The following is a 16,836-nucleotide window of genomic DNA, read 5'->3' on the forward strand; positions in this document are numbered from 1 at the left end:
TTCTGCTTTCCTCTATCTTATGTGGGATTTAGATTATACCTGAGGTTTTAGGCTTTTATAACTTTGTTTTTTTCTTAATCACGAAATAACTTAGGTTGGAAAAGACTCTAAAGGTCAGTAAGTCCAACTGTAAACCTGCACTGCCAAGTCCATCCCTAAACAATGTCCCCAAGTGCCACATCTACATGTCTATTGAACTCCTCCATGGATGGTGACTCAAACTCTTCTCTGGGCAGCCTGTTCCAATTCTTGACAGCCCTTTCGGTGAAGAAATTTTTCCTAATATCCAATCTAACCCTTCCCTGTCTCTGTTTGTTGGAGCATCCCACCATTTGGGAGTAATTTGAAATCAAGTAGAAAAATGCATAACCAGGTAGAGATAAATACCCCAAACCAACCAGTGAATCCCTAGAGTCTCCCCTTTGTCCTGGCTCTGCCACGTGTGCATTTGTGGCTGTTACTTGAGCAGCGAGGGAATTCCAACAGCAAATATACCATATTCATTTGTGTAGACAAACACCAATAGAAACCCAAAAATGACACTCTACTCCCTCTTCCTACTCACACAAATACCTCCCTCCTTCTCTGTAAACACAGATTTTGAGGAGCAGTAGCCTGGGCTAGGTAGCCTGCATCCCAACCTGTTAGAGTCAAAGCAGAACTAGGAATAAATGTGATGCCTAGGATGCCTGTTTTGGAGTCCCTAGTGATGCATTTTGTTTGACTGTTTTGTGATGATTGAGTTGAGGGAGATGGAGGTGGGATGAACCGATGAGGGGGCGTGGGCCTGCTTTGTTGTTAGCTGATAGAAATGACAAGGAAAGACAAGTTTCTGCAAGACAGACTTAGAGTGCATTAAATAAATATAAATTTTATTAAAAACACCCACATCTCAGCGTTATCAGGAATGATATAATAATAAACAGCTTTCAAATAACCTGCATTACATTACAATACTTACAGTATTTATAACCATCCTCAGATTCTTTTTATAGACATACCAAACATCTCATGAAAATGAATGAAAATAAAGTAAAAAAAAAAAAAAAAGTAGAACATAAGCATAGAAAATGCACAAAGAAGTTCATTACCTTAGTGTCAAACTGCTAAAGTTTCCTACACAAGTTAACCACTAGCTTTAGAAGTGAACTTTTATACCGCTGTGCGTCAATCAAGATGAAAAAATTCATTCAAGTAAAGTTGACACCACTCAGAAGCATCTTCAAGTATGGCTATAGTCAACCTGATAATCCTATACAAGCAACTCTGTCTGCTTTGTCATTCGTTCCAACTGAGGCAGGGTTCTGTACACCACAAATTACAGCTCAGGTATTTACAATACAAAAACTGATTCACCAACCAAGCTTCCTGCTCCTGCTGCCAGCAGTTTGGCAAATGACGGTGCACGGCATATTAACCAAACATCTACTATGGATTATGTGAATTATACAGGATTTAAAAAAAAAAATCACCAAAAGATGAAGATATATAATGATTTAATTAATCTGACAGATAACCATTGTTATTTAAAAAAAAAAAAAAAAAAGGCTAAACTTCTGTTTCAATGCAGTGGGCAGAGTCACAGAGTGAGAATTAAAAACCAAAATTGCCATAATAAATATTTGACCATTAAACCCAAAGGCCTCCTTTGATTTGCTTGAGTTAGGTTGTGATTCTTTTAGTTAGAATTTCGACCAAACTTTATCTTACAGTATATTGCACAAGATATATCTGGGACATGGAGGTTTGCATGTTTAGGGAAGCCCTTGTACAGACTGTACCTTTTTATATTTTATTTTATTTATTACAGTATCCAAGAAGCCTTGTTTAGAGAGTGACTTGAACAACTCTAGCAAACAGTCACTTGCCAAACCCCTGCCTTACATTTTTCCCTTTAATCAGCTCAGTGCATTCTACTTTCTTTTTGTTTATTCATTTGAAACAGTCAAAACATTCTAAATCTCTTAAACACTTCCATTACAATAAAAAGAGCTAACGAATTTACAAAATTAGTTTTAGTTACACAATACATGTACAAGAAAAATAAGAGAAGGGATTCAAAAGAAAAGCATTAAATCCCTGAAAAAAAAAAGAACAAAACAAAAAAACCCAAGAATAATATATTTAACCTACAACAGCTTTACATACACACAGGTGACACGTTGGCATAGGAGAACATGAGTTGAAATATCCCTGAATTTTTAGAACCAAAAAAAAAGGAAGAAAAAAAAAAAAGTTGAAGTTCAAGTTATACTTGCTAAAATGTCAAGTATCGAGAGTTTTTTTTTTTTTTTGTTTAGTTTTTTTATTTGTTTGTTTTTTCAAAGGCTATTGGGGGAAAACGATGGTATACAATATATAAACTTTCACACTCAGTTCAATATCCTATTGCCAAACTAGTGTTGAGGTATATGACAAGTAGGAACATCACTCAAACCTTTTAATGTATTTTTAGCTCACATTATGATATATTTGTAGCAGGCTGAGTAGCACCATGATGTGAATTCAGCTCAAAACCCAAATATATATAGATTTAATATTTTTACAGTACTAAAATACTAAAGCATTGCGTTAAAAAAAGTTTTGTTTACAATTTAATTTACTATACAACTCTCCTGCTTTTTTTTTTTTAATAGAAATTAATGATTTAAAACCACCACAGCAAGCCAGCTGCCTATTTTTTTTTTTTCTATTTAATCAACGGAATCACGCAGAACTAACCCTGTTTCATTCATCTTGTGTAGGCATCGGTCTGCTCAATCTTCCTGGAAAAGAGGACACTTGCACCGAGAAATGACTTGCACCACAATGTACATAATTATCAACACAAAAGCAATCTGCCATTCGGTATTTGGGGAGCGTACAGGTCTCTAAAAACAGCAGAAGCCCAAGCTAACTAGTTGTAGTTTGTCGCATGCTGCTAATTATTACCTGTGGTTAATATAAAATTCTTTCCTTAAAACTGAACATATTTGAGCAATGAACTTGTCATAATAATTGTAGAAAACAGTTTACAGTATAGCTGTGTGAGATGAGCACCAGAAAAAGATGTGTTTTGTGTACTAAAGTATTCCCTTATATCCAGTAAGCCCCATTTTTATCATAACTGACTGTATTAAAAATGGATATGTAGCCCACTAGCAGATGCATGGCTAAACCAAAAGTATTTAAAAGCTTTTTTAGTTTAAAAAAATTATCTTTGCATTTTAAAATCAAAGTAAACTCTTTTTTTTTTTCTTTTTTAATGTCTTAGTACCTTAGCATTGTTCAAGTTGCCAAGCTTAGGTAGACAAAGTGCTTTTGAAACACTATTTAAAAAAAAATATCTCTCTCTCTCTATTTTATTGTCCTTTTCTAGGACTTGACTGGATGAACAAAATCCAGAGGTCTCTGTAATTCCCATATTTTAAAAAGTAAGCTTATTTTAACACCAGGTAAATTCAATACATACATGAATGAAAAGGTCCTCCCTGTTGCTGAAGAACATTTGACTACATCATTGACATTTTGTTATAAAGGCATTAACTGTTCGACTGATAAAATAAAGACACCATTCTCTTAGATAGCACCATGGTTTTAGAATATTCAAACAAATTCAGTGTTTTGCTATTAGTTATGTTTTATACTTATCTACTTTGTTAAATAAAATCAAAAGACTAATAAGATTACAGTAAAAACTGCATGTTAAAAAGCCATAATTCCAGTATTTCAGTACATCATAGATTCAGCACCAGATGTTATTTTAAGATTCCTGCAGCTGTAATACTACAGTATTATTTTTTAGGGTTTTTTTTTTTGCTCCTGTTCCATGACTATGCAAACTTGATGACATTAAAAGTGGCCACAGATGCGCAAAACTGTAAGGAAAAAAAAAATCCATTTGCAGATTATCTCTTTCAATAATGGAGTCAGTGTTCTCAAATGCAAATTGTGAAACACTTTTTTGTTGTTGTTTTTTTTTTTGCATAGGATGCTTTGGTCTTGTTTCCTACGTGCCATCTGTGACCACTTAAAAACCAGTGGAAAACAAGTGCACTCGTGAGATTACCTCTTTTTGCTGGTGTGGTGAGGCTTTTTCCACCGACGAGTTCCGTAAGAACACTGTTTTCTTCTCCACCCTTGCCTTCCCCAGAACCTAAAGAACTGCTGCCCTGCTGACAAGGTGTTTCCTTCGGACGAGGTAACCAGCAAAGGTGTGAAGTCAGATGTATCGGTTGTAAGGCCCTGTAACCCGTGTAAAGGCATATGGAGATGTAGTTACTGTGGAGTCTGTGGTGACCGACAGTGTCCTTTGTGCAAGAGACTTGATGAAGCGCACGTAGGTTGGCTCAGAGGGTTCGTGAGGCTCCGCGGGCTCCCGCTTCGCTTTTTTGCCGTAGGATTTCTGAGGCACGTAGTCTGGGCCGTACTTCTCACACTCCTCTTCCTTCTCTCTTGCCTTCTCAGCCATCTTTGCCTCCCACAGAGCCAGACCGTGTTTTGGCTCATTCATGCTCTTGTGCTGGTAAAAGACAAGGGATATTCTGGTGGGATGGTTCCTGTTGGGGTTTTTTAAGGGAGTCGTTGCGTGGAGCTCACGTTTTGCACACTCTATGAGAATTGACCCATGAGATGGAGCAACTGCCACTCCTCCAATTTCTGGATCCAGAAAGTTCTGCTCACTATCTGACCAGACTTCATCGGGATCCTCTGCTTTCTCTGGATTCAGCACATCAGTTTTATCTAAACCACCCTGGGGAGTAGTCCTGTCATGGTTTTGACCTGGAAGCATGTTAGACAAACCATTAACTGCATGTGAAATGATTTCATTATCCTTATTTTGGAGGTGCAGTGAATTAGGAGGACCGCTAAACGTACTTGGGGCAGAATGGTAGTCGTGTGGTAAATGAGGAGGGGGTTGCACGTGATGGTGTTCACTTGTTTTACTCATGGAGGCATAATCCATGCTCGGATTACTCAGATTAGATTTTAACCTTGAGGCAACCTCCATAAAATGACCATTGGCCTCGTGGGTGGAGTAAGAGGAAAAAGACCCTACGTGGTGTACGTTAGGTCTAATGGTGCAATTACTGAAGGAGTCTACCTGCATATTTTGGTTTCCATAATTCAAGTACTTGGGACAAAAACTCTGGTTATTCCCAAACCTATGCTGGTACAATGACTGAATGGGTGGTAGGCTTAGTTTAGACATATGGTCTTGGCTCTGGCAACTATACAAGTCCATGTGCTGATGCTGGGAAGGGTAGGAGCCCAAGTAAGAGGGGCAGTTGTCCATAGGTATGTTTCCATTGCATTGGTAGGGTGGGTATTGGTTATTTTGACTTAATGATCCCGAATAAGGGTTCATGGGACCGGAAGAATTCAAATAAGACCCCACAGGCTGTGATGAGGTTGTATAGAGGTTCATGGGACTGGACCCTCCGTAGGGATCTGAAGTGTATGAAGAGTTTGGATAAGCATTGGCTGGATTAGGCAACCTTACATAGAGATTTGCAGAACCTGAACCCGAGTACGAATTAATAGGATTTGACTGAGGGTTGTGAGGGAGAGTGCGCTGTGGATGCTGCTGCTGCTGCTGCTGCTGCTGTTGTTGTTGTGTGGCTGGTCCTGAAAGACGTAAAAGATCTGTAGATGTGAAAAGGAAAAAAACAACCACACAACAAACAGCTTTAGAAAAAAACCAAACCCAAACAACAACCCAACAAATTACATACTTTATAAGACTTTTCATGACATGTATCTATGAAATGCCTAAGAAAAGTGTATCATATAATGCATTAACAGAGACTCCCTTTCTCATACCTCAAACACAATCCTTTAGGAAGATGAATAAATACTAAGGCTACTCTTCTTTTTTGGCAAATATCCAGTGGGATCAAATGTTAGTGGCAATGGGGAAAAGAGGACAGTGCAATCTGTTCAGAGTCACATGCACAAAATCCAAAGAGTTGAATCATCTTTTAAGTGGTCCATGAAAGGGGGCATCAAAGTGCTCCCAAACAGCCGTGCACAAAATTACTTCCTTTTCCCCAAGAATATCTAATTCTTTTCATCTATATGAATAGAACTGTCTTCAAAATATGTCCCTAGCTTCATGTAAAAAACCAACATTCACGGATAGACAGAACAGTGCAGTACTAAGTGAGATTAACTGAAGTCGTAAGAGCAAAAATATCATTCATTAAAGTGCAATGGCATCGTTTCATGGTCACAACCCTATCCTGGGTCATGGGACAGCTGACTTCTATTCATAGGTATTTCAGTGACCTTCTGGGTGGCCTTGGATGGATTGCTTTTTTCCTCTCTGAGAAAACTACTGTAACAATAAATTAGTCCTGGTGAACCCCTTTGCTCAGGACTCTCAAATCTACTGATGAAAACTGCCAGGGATTGTTGAGTGGATTTTTAAACTCTTACTCCACTATGGAAAAACTGTTTTGCTTTTGGTCTTGAGGCAGAGTATAAATAGTGGTAAAGAGGTTATGCTTGAATCCCCTCAAATTAGGAGGTTCTCTGTTACAGTGGCAGACATCGAGTGATGTGTAGGTCATTCTTTCTTTGGCAGCAGCATCACACACTTCTCTTCACGGCTTCTAGCACTACTAGTCTTTTAAAGATACATTACAATACACTGGATGACAAGCAGAGTGTGCTTCCAGATTTCTACAGATGTTAACTATCCAACAGTAAAGGATTTCTCATTGCAACTTTTTTTTTTTTTTCTTCTCTGGAGTTGTACCAAATTCAGCACTCTAGTATTTATTAAATATACAATATTGATATTCACTTTCAAGAATTCTCTCGCCTTTTTACTTCAATACGTTCTTGGACTGAAAATAATGTTTTTTCTTGAGACTGATTACAAATGGCCCTGGTTTCTAGGAAGCTTACCGCTGTTGATAAAGATCCTGACCATATTCACGTGTTTACCTGCTAGCTGCTTTGCATGACCTCCTGCTTCAGAGTTGCCTTGCTTGTTGCGTGCTGCAGCAGACTTCTCTCTCTCAGCTTTGCTAGACCCATTCTCCAAGGAGGAAAGCTTTTCTGCAGCTGCTTTCTTTGCTTCCAACTTCCTTTGCCGACAGGTCTTAACGGGCTCTGCTAACATCCTTACTTTTCGGCGAAAGGAGGTAAGGACCTGGATGCTGCCATTCCTCTTCTTCTCCTCCTGGCCTTCAACACTTCCAAACTCATCCACATCAGAGACTTTGTACAACGGGAGCACATGGAGCTGCTCATCTTCTGGTGTTTGGCCAATTTCACGATTGTCTTCTCTAGTGAGTGTGCAAACCTGTAGGAAGAGTGTATTAGAGATCTGAAACAATGCGTCTGCATTTTGCCTTGCCCTGCCACTGTCAGCATCGGCATCTGGCAAGCTGTTTGTAAACTACAAGTTTCTGTGCAATTTCTGCATATCACAAGCCTACAGTTTCATTCCTTGCATTACTCAGTTGGACAGGGTTAAAAGAAACACAAGGTATATATATATTTAGGTCTTCTAGTAGTGCTGAAATGGACATTATAGTTAGGGACCACCCTAATGTGAAATAAACTGTGATCCACTGTGCTGGGAGCTAAAGCAGTGGGACCTGGGACTTTGTACTCACCTGAAGATTTTTTCACTATAATACATGAGGCAGCTACCTATTAGAGATAGCATGCAATGTAACATACTGGCATTGTATTTCATTCCCAATCAGTGGTAGCTGCCAAGACTTTGCAAAGGAGCCAATTACTGTAATGTTAATAATAAGATTTAAGAAAGTTACTGTTGTGTCATGCAGCGAGCTCATTGTGTTAGTTCCAGCTAAAACAGGTATTGGGTGGATCTTGGCGGAAAAAGATGCAGATGGACATATTCTGCAGCAAAATCATTACATCAGCTGGTTTTAGGAGGAAAGCTCAGCTGGAAATGTATATTGTGTTGGTGGTGATTAACTTGACAATTAAGTCAGACGCTGGAAACAGGAAAAATTTAGTTGGAATTAAAGAGGCAGACACTCTACTTGGTTGTAATAAGAACTGCACTGTGAATCTAGGTAGTTGTATTGTCACGGAGAGAGTAGGCAAGGAACAGAAATAATCCAGTACGCGTAGAAAACCAGCTTGGTTTTCTAGTATCTTCTACAGCTTTTGATGTACATGCTAGAAATCAGAACTGAAGAGAGTAAAGGGTGCATGCATGATGCAAAGGATGGCAAGGCTCGCAGACTTTCTGCTAATCCCAAGCAGGAATAAAATTCAAAACTTTCAAAACTCTCTTGGAAAGAAGGTATTTGTTTCTACTTTATTAGAAGATACAATCCAAAGTTGTTAGAAAAGAAGTGTTTCAAGGGGACAAATATAAATCATTTTGTGCCAGCAACACAGAAACAGGCATTTCAGCTCTGTTGGGACCTTCTTTCCATTGTCTTCACAGTTCCTCTTTCACCAGTTCTATATTAAACCTTTCTTTAATACAGTATCTCAGTTGAAAGATAAACTGTGTAGGGGATAATAAGCTAGCTCAGTTACTTCTTAATGTTTCTGGGATTTTTAGCAATCTGCATTAGGCAAGTGGAAATTTAAACAGGCGGGAGATAACGTATCAAAGACACGAGGTGAGTGCCGGAGTAAGGAGGCTGTTGCACATCACAGACTTACCAGTGTGCTCCCGTTCTGCATGTTGTGCAAGTCTCTGTGAGCATGAGCACAGAAGTCCAGGCAGGCAGTGACCCCTGAGAATGGGCGACCTTCTTTTAAACCCAGGCGACACTCGGGTGCTCTGTGTTCGTACTCGATCTGGAGAGACAGGACAGGTTTCACTGCAGCCGAGCTGGATGCTCTGGTATCAGCACCCAACTAGCAATGAATGCTCGGCTGTGACAACGTGCAGGTCTCCCTAACGTCTTGGAGGTGACAACAAACAGATCTTGAAGGCAAATCAAATGAAGCAATTTGATGGCAATTTCGTATCCATGCTTCATTCCTCGCTGCTTTGTTCCCTGTTACCTTCTCTGGCATGATTGTGAAATTAGCCAATAATACTTTTCCTTGTGTATTACTTTTGATTTTCTGCCAGGGGTTGGTGTTTTTACATGACAAATGCAGCGCATGGTTTCCGTGACTGGCACTGTGAGAGTGATATGTTTGTGTAGACTGGAAGTATACCAAGCTTTTAAGAGAAAATGGCTTTAGAAAACTGACTTCAGAATGACTTCATGAAAAATAATAATTTGCTTTTTGATTTGTAATATTTTGGCATGCCAAACATGTATTTCATTAGCTTAAGTACAACTCTAACCCCTGACTAAAGAGAACTAGAGAGAATTCAGTCCAGACAGTATTTTGTACCCATGCACTCCTTATTAAGGAGATTTATAAAGAATTCATAATGCAACAATAAACCAAACACAAAAAGAAAGGATTTTGTAATGGAAGATCAAGTCTTAGAAAAATGATGGTTTCATATTTTATTTAGAAAATTAAAAAAATGAAACCACATTTATAAAATGCTTTGCTGAAATTCCTGAACCTTTCAAGTGAATGCACAAAACATCTACACTTAGTGGAACTTAATGGATCCCATTTTTAAGTTAAGGTTAAATTAGAAGTTTTGCCAAGTCTTGGTTCAACATCACTAAAAATACATCTAGTTTCCTCATACACATTTAATTTTTATATTTGAATTCTTTACTTCTCTGGAATCTGAAAATAAAAGAAGAACAAAACTTGAAGTGCATAAACTTCTTTGGAATTAAAGTGAGTGGTCTGAAATGTTAGCCAGACTATAACTGTCTGATTATAGTATACTGGTGCAACTGCTCTCTGAGATGTTCTACTGGGTCCAGTTGGGAAAGCAGACCCTTAATTCCAAAAGTGATCCAGATTTGCATTAGAATATATCCAGGAATTTGAAATTTCAGAATTTGAAGAGGGATTGGTTTTAGGGCTTTTTGGTTTTAGAACCTTTTACAGTATCATGCAAACTAGAACTTGATAATCTCTTGTTAAAGCCACTGACCATAGCTTGATGATGGTTTCCCCACAAATACAAGGTCTGTGTGAAGCTCCTGAAATAGGCCAAACTATATACATGCCTTATCACATAAGGTAAAAATTGAAGCTTGTAAAAAGATGTATTTTCAACAAATGTTGGGCAGGACCACAGCTTACTTGGAGAAAATTTCTTTTGTGAATTTTTGTGGGAAAAGAAAAGCAGCCCAAGCCAAGAACTGTTTTATTGTTCACCACCCCCTCATTTTTTCTTCTTCCTCTTCCTTTTTTCTCTTGCAGCATGTCTCTCAGATATTTGGACAGATAACCACAGCTAGTGGGCACACAGCCATAGTTTTCTCCATAGTGAGTCTTCAAATATTATCTGATCAGGTGAGTGAAGCTGGGTAAGTCTGTACTGAATCTGCTTACCCTGTCTAGCTGCTACTGAATATGCAGTAAAGGAGTGAATTTTTCAGTAGATAATAATGGACAGTTCTGTGTTAGTTTACTGTTTCTGTTACAGTTCAAAATCTGTCTTTTGCTGGTTACTACAGCATAATGCTGTCAACAGCAAAGCAAGATGATGTCACAGGTTGCAGCAGATGCTGATAGTTTGGAGACTGTAAGTTCTGTGAGTGTTCATAACGGTTGGGAACCCAAGCAATGAAAACGAAGGCCAGCAGTTACGTGTCTGCAAGTAGTATGTTGTCAAATTTTGATGTAACTATCTGAAAGACCTTTAGTAATGAAATGTAGATGAGACACAGCCCCACTGGTAACATCATCAAAGCTCTGAATGTGCTTGTGTCTGCAAACACTTGATTCACAAAAAAAAATACGCGCGCACAATCCCCTCATGCAACAAGGCTGGTGCAGGCACTTGTGTGCATACACAGGGCTCCGTGTGTTCAAATATAAAACTTCCCTTAAAAAGCATGTTTATCATGGCTGTTTTGGTGAAAACTAAATTCATCTACCGCTTGAGAGAGCAGAAGTTAAACTGTGGCCTCAAGACCGGAGTGCAGTACGATACGCTGCCTTCTGGCACTGTTGCCAATCTCACACCATCTTCATGGCAGTTTTGCTAGTTTAGCTGGTAACTCATGCTAAATCCAGAAATTTGTGTGTTACAGCTGAAGAGTAAAGTAATTTTACTGTGTTGATGTAGTGAAAAGATTAGTTCTATGTAGTGGACCAAATTCTGCTAGTTTCACTCGTGAAAGCATTTTAAGTGGAATTGTTCATTTCCATTTGTCTTTTCCCTGATGACAAAGAAATGCTGGCACAAAATGTGCATAATGGTTCGTTGCAAGGCTGAAGCATTAGGAAGTGGGGTAAAAATCAGGTTATTTCCATGACTTCTCCAATTCCTTTTTTCCCCCTATCATACCTGGTTGTTATATGCATCAGGTGCAAGCTTCTTGTAGGTAGGTGCCATCAGGGTTGACAGATTCTGCAAATTGGATTCTAGTTTTTCTTCCTGTTAGGAGACGAAATAGAATTCAGTGACATTTCCATACTGTATGTCTGGGATCTAAGCAGGTAGGCTCTTTACACAATTACGTTTACACTGATGCTTGTGCAAAGGCCTAGACCATTATCATTCTTGATTAGACAGTAACTGTTGTGAATCTCCTCTTAATTTTACTGTTCCACAGCCCTTAAAGGAATGAAGCAGTTACAGGAGAGTAGTAGGATCTTTCCAAGAGGGTATCATACACTGTAATCGTAATCACATTCTTCATCATGGAGGTGTTTTAGATCTAAGTGTGGTAATCCTCATTATTTTCCCTATTGGAGTTTTGGGAAAATAATACCCTTCAGAAAGCTTGAGAGATATAACATCAGAATGGTCCATCAAGTAAACCTGGCTAATTCAAGAGTTTTGCACATTGCAGTGACAGCACTTTGACACACTGAAATATCTTTATGTGCAGCAATTCAAAAATATTATAATATTTCACCCTTCAAAACCTTCCCAGTTCTTAAGCAATGAAGAATCATGGATGTGTCTACTAACTGGTGATATGGAGGTAGGAATTACCACACTTCTTTTTTTCTATAAGATGTACACTCTCAAAATAAAGGACTCTTTAAAAATAAAGAAATCTAATAACATACTTCAGAGTTGTTCCCTATCCTCTCAGGATGAGAATCCCAAATTCACCCTTTGTGAAGCCCTTGTTTTTAACTTCCAGTGCATAAAGAACAGTGGCATATTGGAGTGGTATACTTGTTTTTAGGAGTGTTTGTATTTTGGAAGGGTGTGAAGAACTGTGAAAAACCAGGTTTCCGAGAGGCATGTGTTTAGTGCATTAAAAGTTTGTAGCCCCTACTATGGGATTGTGAGTCTAAAATGACATTATGAAATTGTCAAAAAATATCTTGCTGTGACCTTGTGGCTGCTGCGGGAATTTGGAGCTTTTGTATGGCCTGTAGGTTACCATTTGTTAATGTAACTTCTAGTTTTTATTGGTGAGACTCTTGTTTGTGCTGACTAAATTTGCATGTGCTTGCCAGAAACCAGACTGGGCCACTGGAGCTTCACATGACTTGTTGGAGGTGTCCAGGAGTTGCTGCAGTCATAAGTTTAGAGGTATCTTGTGTCCAGGCTAAGGTCAATGTTTGTTACTCTGACTCATTTTACACATTTGCCAGTTTGCTGTGACACAGAGTCTAGTCTGGAAACATTCAATGGGGCAGGATTTTATGTAGAATGAGTCTTCCCATCCTCTTCTTCCTATTGTCCTCTCAGAGTTTCATCATGTTTTTCTCCACTGAACCAGTCTGCTCTGGTTCCCAGTGGCAGTGTTACGTGCCATTAGCTGGTAAACCTTCCACTGTGCCACTGGGGAACGCCCAACTGCAGGCCTAATGCAGCCAGAATTATTCAGGCAGCGCCCTCTCCTCTAACTGTGAAAGCCTGCAAACATGGTTTCAAGTCTCAGGGCTTTTACCAGCTGTCAGAATTTGGACAGTCAATGTAGCTGGCTCAGTGACTGAAATCAGTCGGTTTTGACTGGCAGTTATTTAATTACCCTACTTGTACACCATCCAGGGAGGCCTCTGGCCCCTGCTCTCTTGTACTGTATCTCTATTTACAGAGTGACAGAAAACATTTCCTTGCAAATGAGGCTCGTTTTGGAAATGGACACCAACCTCTTTTGGGTCGTCCCCCATCAGCTTAAACTTTCTTGGAATCTTGCTTCTGGCAAACTTACAACCATTGTAGTACATGCTCCAGGAGCAACCAAAGGAAAATGAAGCACCACAAGTTTCAGGGTCCAGCCCTTGACATGCACAAGTCCGTCTAGAAGAGAAAAGAACACAGCTGTTAGCAGCAGACAGGTCACCCTGGGGCACTCCTGCAGTGGGCTTTGGCGCTCTGCCAGCTCTGGGGGGAATCAGGGATACAGATCGTCTTCCGTCAGGAAAAAATGAAGAACGGAAAAGGGAGGTTTACACACTATAGCAGAAAAATTTATCATAGTGAATAATTTCATGGTTACAAAGCAGGGTCTGTGGGGTTTGTACACTTCTGTGAGAAACCCAGCTTTGCTCAGAAGAGGGTATGTTTGCTTTGTATGTTTGCTGTGGTGCCTTGTTAGGTACTGATATTCATGGCACGTTAGGTACTGATATTCATGGCACCTGAGGGGCTTATGCTGCCACCACTGCAAGAATGTGGGAGCCCTCTGGCATGGGCTAAGCAATAATTTTTGAAATATGACTCTACCCATGACGTCAAAGTAACATACAGTGACAGCTATGGTAATTTTGGTCTACATGTCCTTGTCTCTCAGAAAGGCATGGGAAAACGATGCAGTGCAATTTCCTTAGGCTGAGGCTGGCTTCTGTAGGCTTACAGTATGATTTAGTGCATCTAGCTTTTATTTCAGGGTTGAAGTATCTGCTACCCTGGCCCCTGCTGAGATGCTTCACAAGTCTGGGAAGATGTTTTTCCCTATTTATAGGAATGTTCATTTTGCTCTTCTTGCAAGGTTTGTGGGCTTTCAAACCACCTGAAATAGCTGGGAAGGTTATACGTGTTTCAGGGTAATAGCATGACGATGGGGCTGCAAGTTTGGTGAGCACCCCCTCTGCTCCACTTACTCTTCGTTTAGGGCGCACCGACGGTTCGTGAGCGTGCCGTACTTCCTCAGGGTGTCCGTGAGTTCGGAGTAGAGCTTGTCAGCCAGGCTTTTTGGGATTCCCTCCCAGACCAGGATGAGAATCACAATCACGGCCGTCTCACACGTGTGGCCTGCTCGCTCACGCACCAAGCAGAGTAGCTTTTCCTCCGGACTGCTTCTGCGGACTACCTGCATGCACAGCAACACACACCCCAGAGCCCCAACACAAACGGTGCATTTCTTAATGGGAAAAGCAGGAGAGCAGGAAACCTCAGCATCAGTGTGTGTGTGTGGACATTACTTCTGCTTTTGTCTTCCTCTTTGTTTCTGGCACTTCGTGATGTAGGCCAGGGCTACCCTTTCTGTTTAATGAAGCTGACTCTAAGAGGTTGACTGATGGCATGGAAAGCTGTGGTGGAAAACAGCTTTGTAAAGGTATCCCCTGTGCTCTGATTCTGCAGGAATACTCTCCTGAATCTGTGTTATGGTTGTGGCCCAGTCTGATTGGTGAGCAAAAGGAAGTGAGTAGTGAGGTGTCTCCCTGCACAGAGTTGAATGGTGGGTGGACACCTGTGCTCAGGGCAGGAACTGGACATGGAAGCTCCCTCCCCTTCCAAACTTAAGCAGCTAAATTTGTAATCAACCTCACAGTTTTGTGACTTGCTCTTACTACATATAGACATTACAGTGATGAGAGGAAAGCAGTAGATGTTTTTCAAATAAAACAGGATCCTTCTAGTAGCATAAGCAATAAGAGCATTTCTGAAAAAAAAGGTGCACTCTGGCAGGCATAAAGATTATAATAATGTATCAGTTTTTCCTCATCTTGTCTTTCCCCAGACGATCCAAACCGCTCAGTAATTTGTGCCAAAATACAACGGTGTTTGACAAGAGGATGTCCTAACACCTCTCTCAAACTGGGAGTATTTTAAAACACCCTATTTTAAAAAAACATTACAGTGTGCATTTACTGGACTTACTTGTAAGCTAAAATTAAACAGCAATGCAGATGTCTGGTGTTGTGAATCTTAAATCTAAGCAAAAGTTGCCTTCTTTCTTAGGTTTTCATACCTTTAAGCCAAATTTTATTCTCGCTGCTCTCCATGCGACAAGTAAACAGAGTGAGAGGTGGGTGGGAGCAGGCTACAGGCACCCTGTAGTAGTGCTGCCATTGAGCTATTCTAAGTTTCATAGTGTCAGCTCACAGAAGGCCACGTCACTGCTGTCAGCTTACATGAACCATCATACTGAACTAGATTAATCTGTGTACATCACTTACCCATTTAGCAATCGGACATCCTTGAGAACTTTTGCCTTCTTTCCCAGTGTAGACAACCCTCTCAATCCTTATAGCTTTACCCTTCTGTCCAAATCTTAAACAAACAAAAAAATATGTACAATAAGCAGATTCATTTGGTTCTGCATGAACACTGAAAAGATGGAGCACATTTACGAGTCTTATCTTAAAAAAATAAACTATGAATTACAGGGAACGGTGTGCAGTGTAGTTTATCTTGCTGATTTTATTACTGTATTGATACATTAAGAGAGGCAAATGTGTCTATATATCACATGTATGGGTAAAAATTTTCAATATTACATGAATATTCCCAAACTTTTTAACCATTTCTTTAGAGCACTTGTTATAGATGACATTCTGAAAAGTGGATTTTTAAAAAAAAAAAAATTCTATTTTGGTGAGGAATTTTATATTTTTCTTTTATTTCTGGGTGAAAGCTTTTTCTCTGAAATGTACATAATTAAGTTGTCATGGAACAGCAATAGTCACTCTACTGATTTTATGTGCTTGTTTCTGGCTTAGATAAAGTGAATCAGTTAAGTCATGATTAATTTGCATCCTATCTATTTTATTTACTTCATCATCTGCTCATAAATTGTTACTTATTTACTTCTACCCAATTTCTATACTCCAGTTAGGATCACAAGGTGCCCTCAAATGATGCCATTTGTGTGTGTCTTTTAGTGACCAAGGTGGGCAAGCTCAGCTCTTGCTGAAGCATTTAGTCAAGGTGGTTACGCTGTCAAGGCAGAATCCAACTCCACGTGCAAGGAGAGCTGTTACCCAGAGCAAATGGGATCTATTTTCCATGTGGAAATGTGTGGCAAACACCATGTGAGGCAAATCTTGACTCAGTAACAAGTGTCAGACCTGTTAGGCTGTTTGCATCTCAGGTCTCAGGGGAGGCCAAGAGACACAAAGTGCAGTGACTGCAGCGTTACAGACTGAGCTGTGAATTACTGAGTGTTACAGACTCAGCTGCTTGTTGGGGACTGGGCAGACTGCACTTCCATCACCAGTTCTTGAATTCTGCCACTCTCATTGGCGTTACCTTTTTCTATTTAATAGCCAAGAGTGGGGACTAAATCACAGTCTCCTTGTTCTTTGCCTGTTACCTACAGAGCAGTCAAGATAGTTCCTTCCTGTTATGCAGCCATTTAATGATACCTTGGGAACTTCTGACCTTTTTTCCCTCTTGTTTTTGCACTAAAATCTTGGTGACATATTTAAGGGCCAGTATTTGTATTTTAAGCTTTGTCCTGTCAAGGAAATGAAAAATGCTAATTTTTAGATGTGATCTCATTGTGAAGTTTCAGTGTCACAGGAAATTAAACAAATAAAATCTAGTTGTAGTACACATGTTCTGCAGGCAACTGTTAGGTCACTTTTCCCTACTTAGGCTTGGATGTTAGTATTTATTTGCTT

The 16,836-nt window shown here is 39.7% G+C and overlaps 1 protein-coding gene across 2 annotated transcripts in view; it reads right to left on the reverse strand.

Moving 5' to 3' along the window:
* Positions 1-845: 845 nt before the first annotated feature.
* The window catches only part of TET2 (tet methylcytosine dioxygenase 2), a 71,260-nt gene continuing 55,269 nt past the window's right edge, over positions 846-16,836 (reverse strand). The window contains exons 4-10 of one of the 2 annotated variants that reach the window (XM_050338049.1): positions 15,391-15,484; positions 14,092-14,300; positions 13,138-13,288; positions 11,369-11,458; positions 8,644-8,781; positions 6,931-7,291; positions 846-5,607 (exon numbers count right to left, since the gene is read on the reverse strand). In XM_050338049.1, the coding sequence (XP_050194006.1) occupies positions 4,202-5,607; positions 6,931-7,291; positions 8,644-8,781; positions 11,369-11,458; positions 13,138-13,288; positions 14,092-14,300; positions 15,391-15,484 (2,449 nt within the window). In that variant the 3' untranslated portion in view covers positions 846-4,201. Of the gene's footprint in view, positions 5,626-6,930; positions 7,292-8,643; positions 8,782-11,368; positions 11,459-13,137; positions 13,289-14,091; positions 14,301-15,390; positions 15,485-16,836 lie in introns of both variants that reach the window. The other variant, XM_050338048.1, reaches the window with a different exon arrangement.

Source organism: Myiozetetes cayanensis, unplaced genomic scaffold (genome assembly GCF_022539395.1).
Source record: "Myiozetetes cayanensis isolate MyiCay16 unplaced genomic scaffold, myiCay2020 scf7, whole genome shotgun sequence".
NCBI classification, from domain to species: Eukaryota; Metazoa; Chordata; class Aves; order Passeriformes; family Tyrannidae; genus Myiozetetes; species Myiozetetes cayanensis.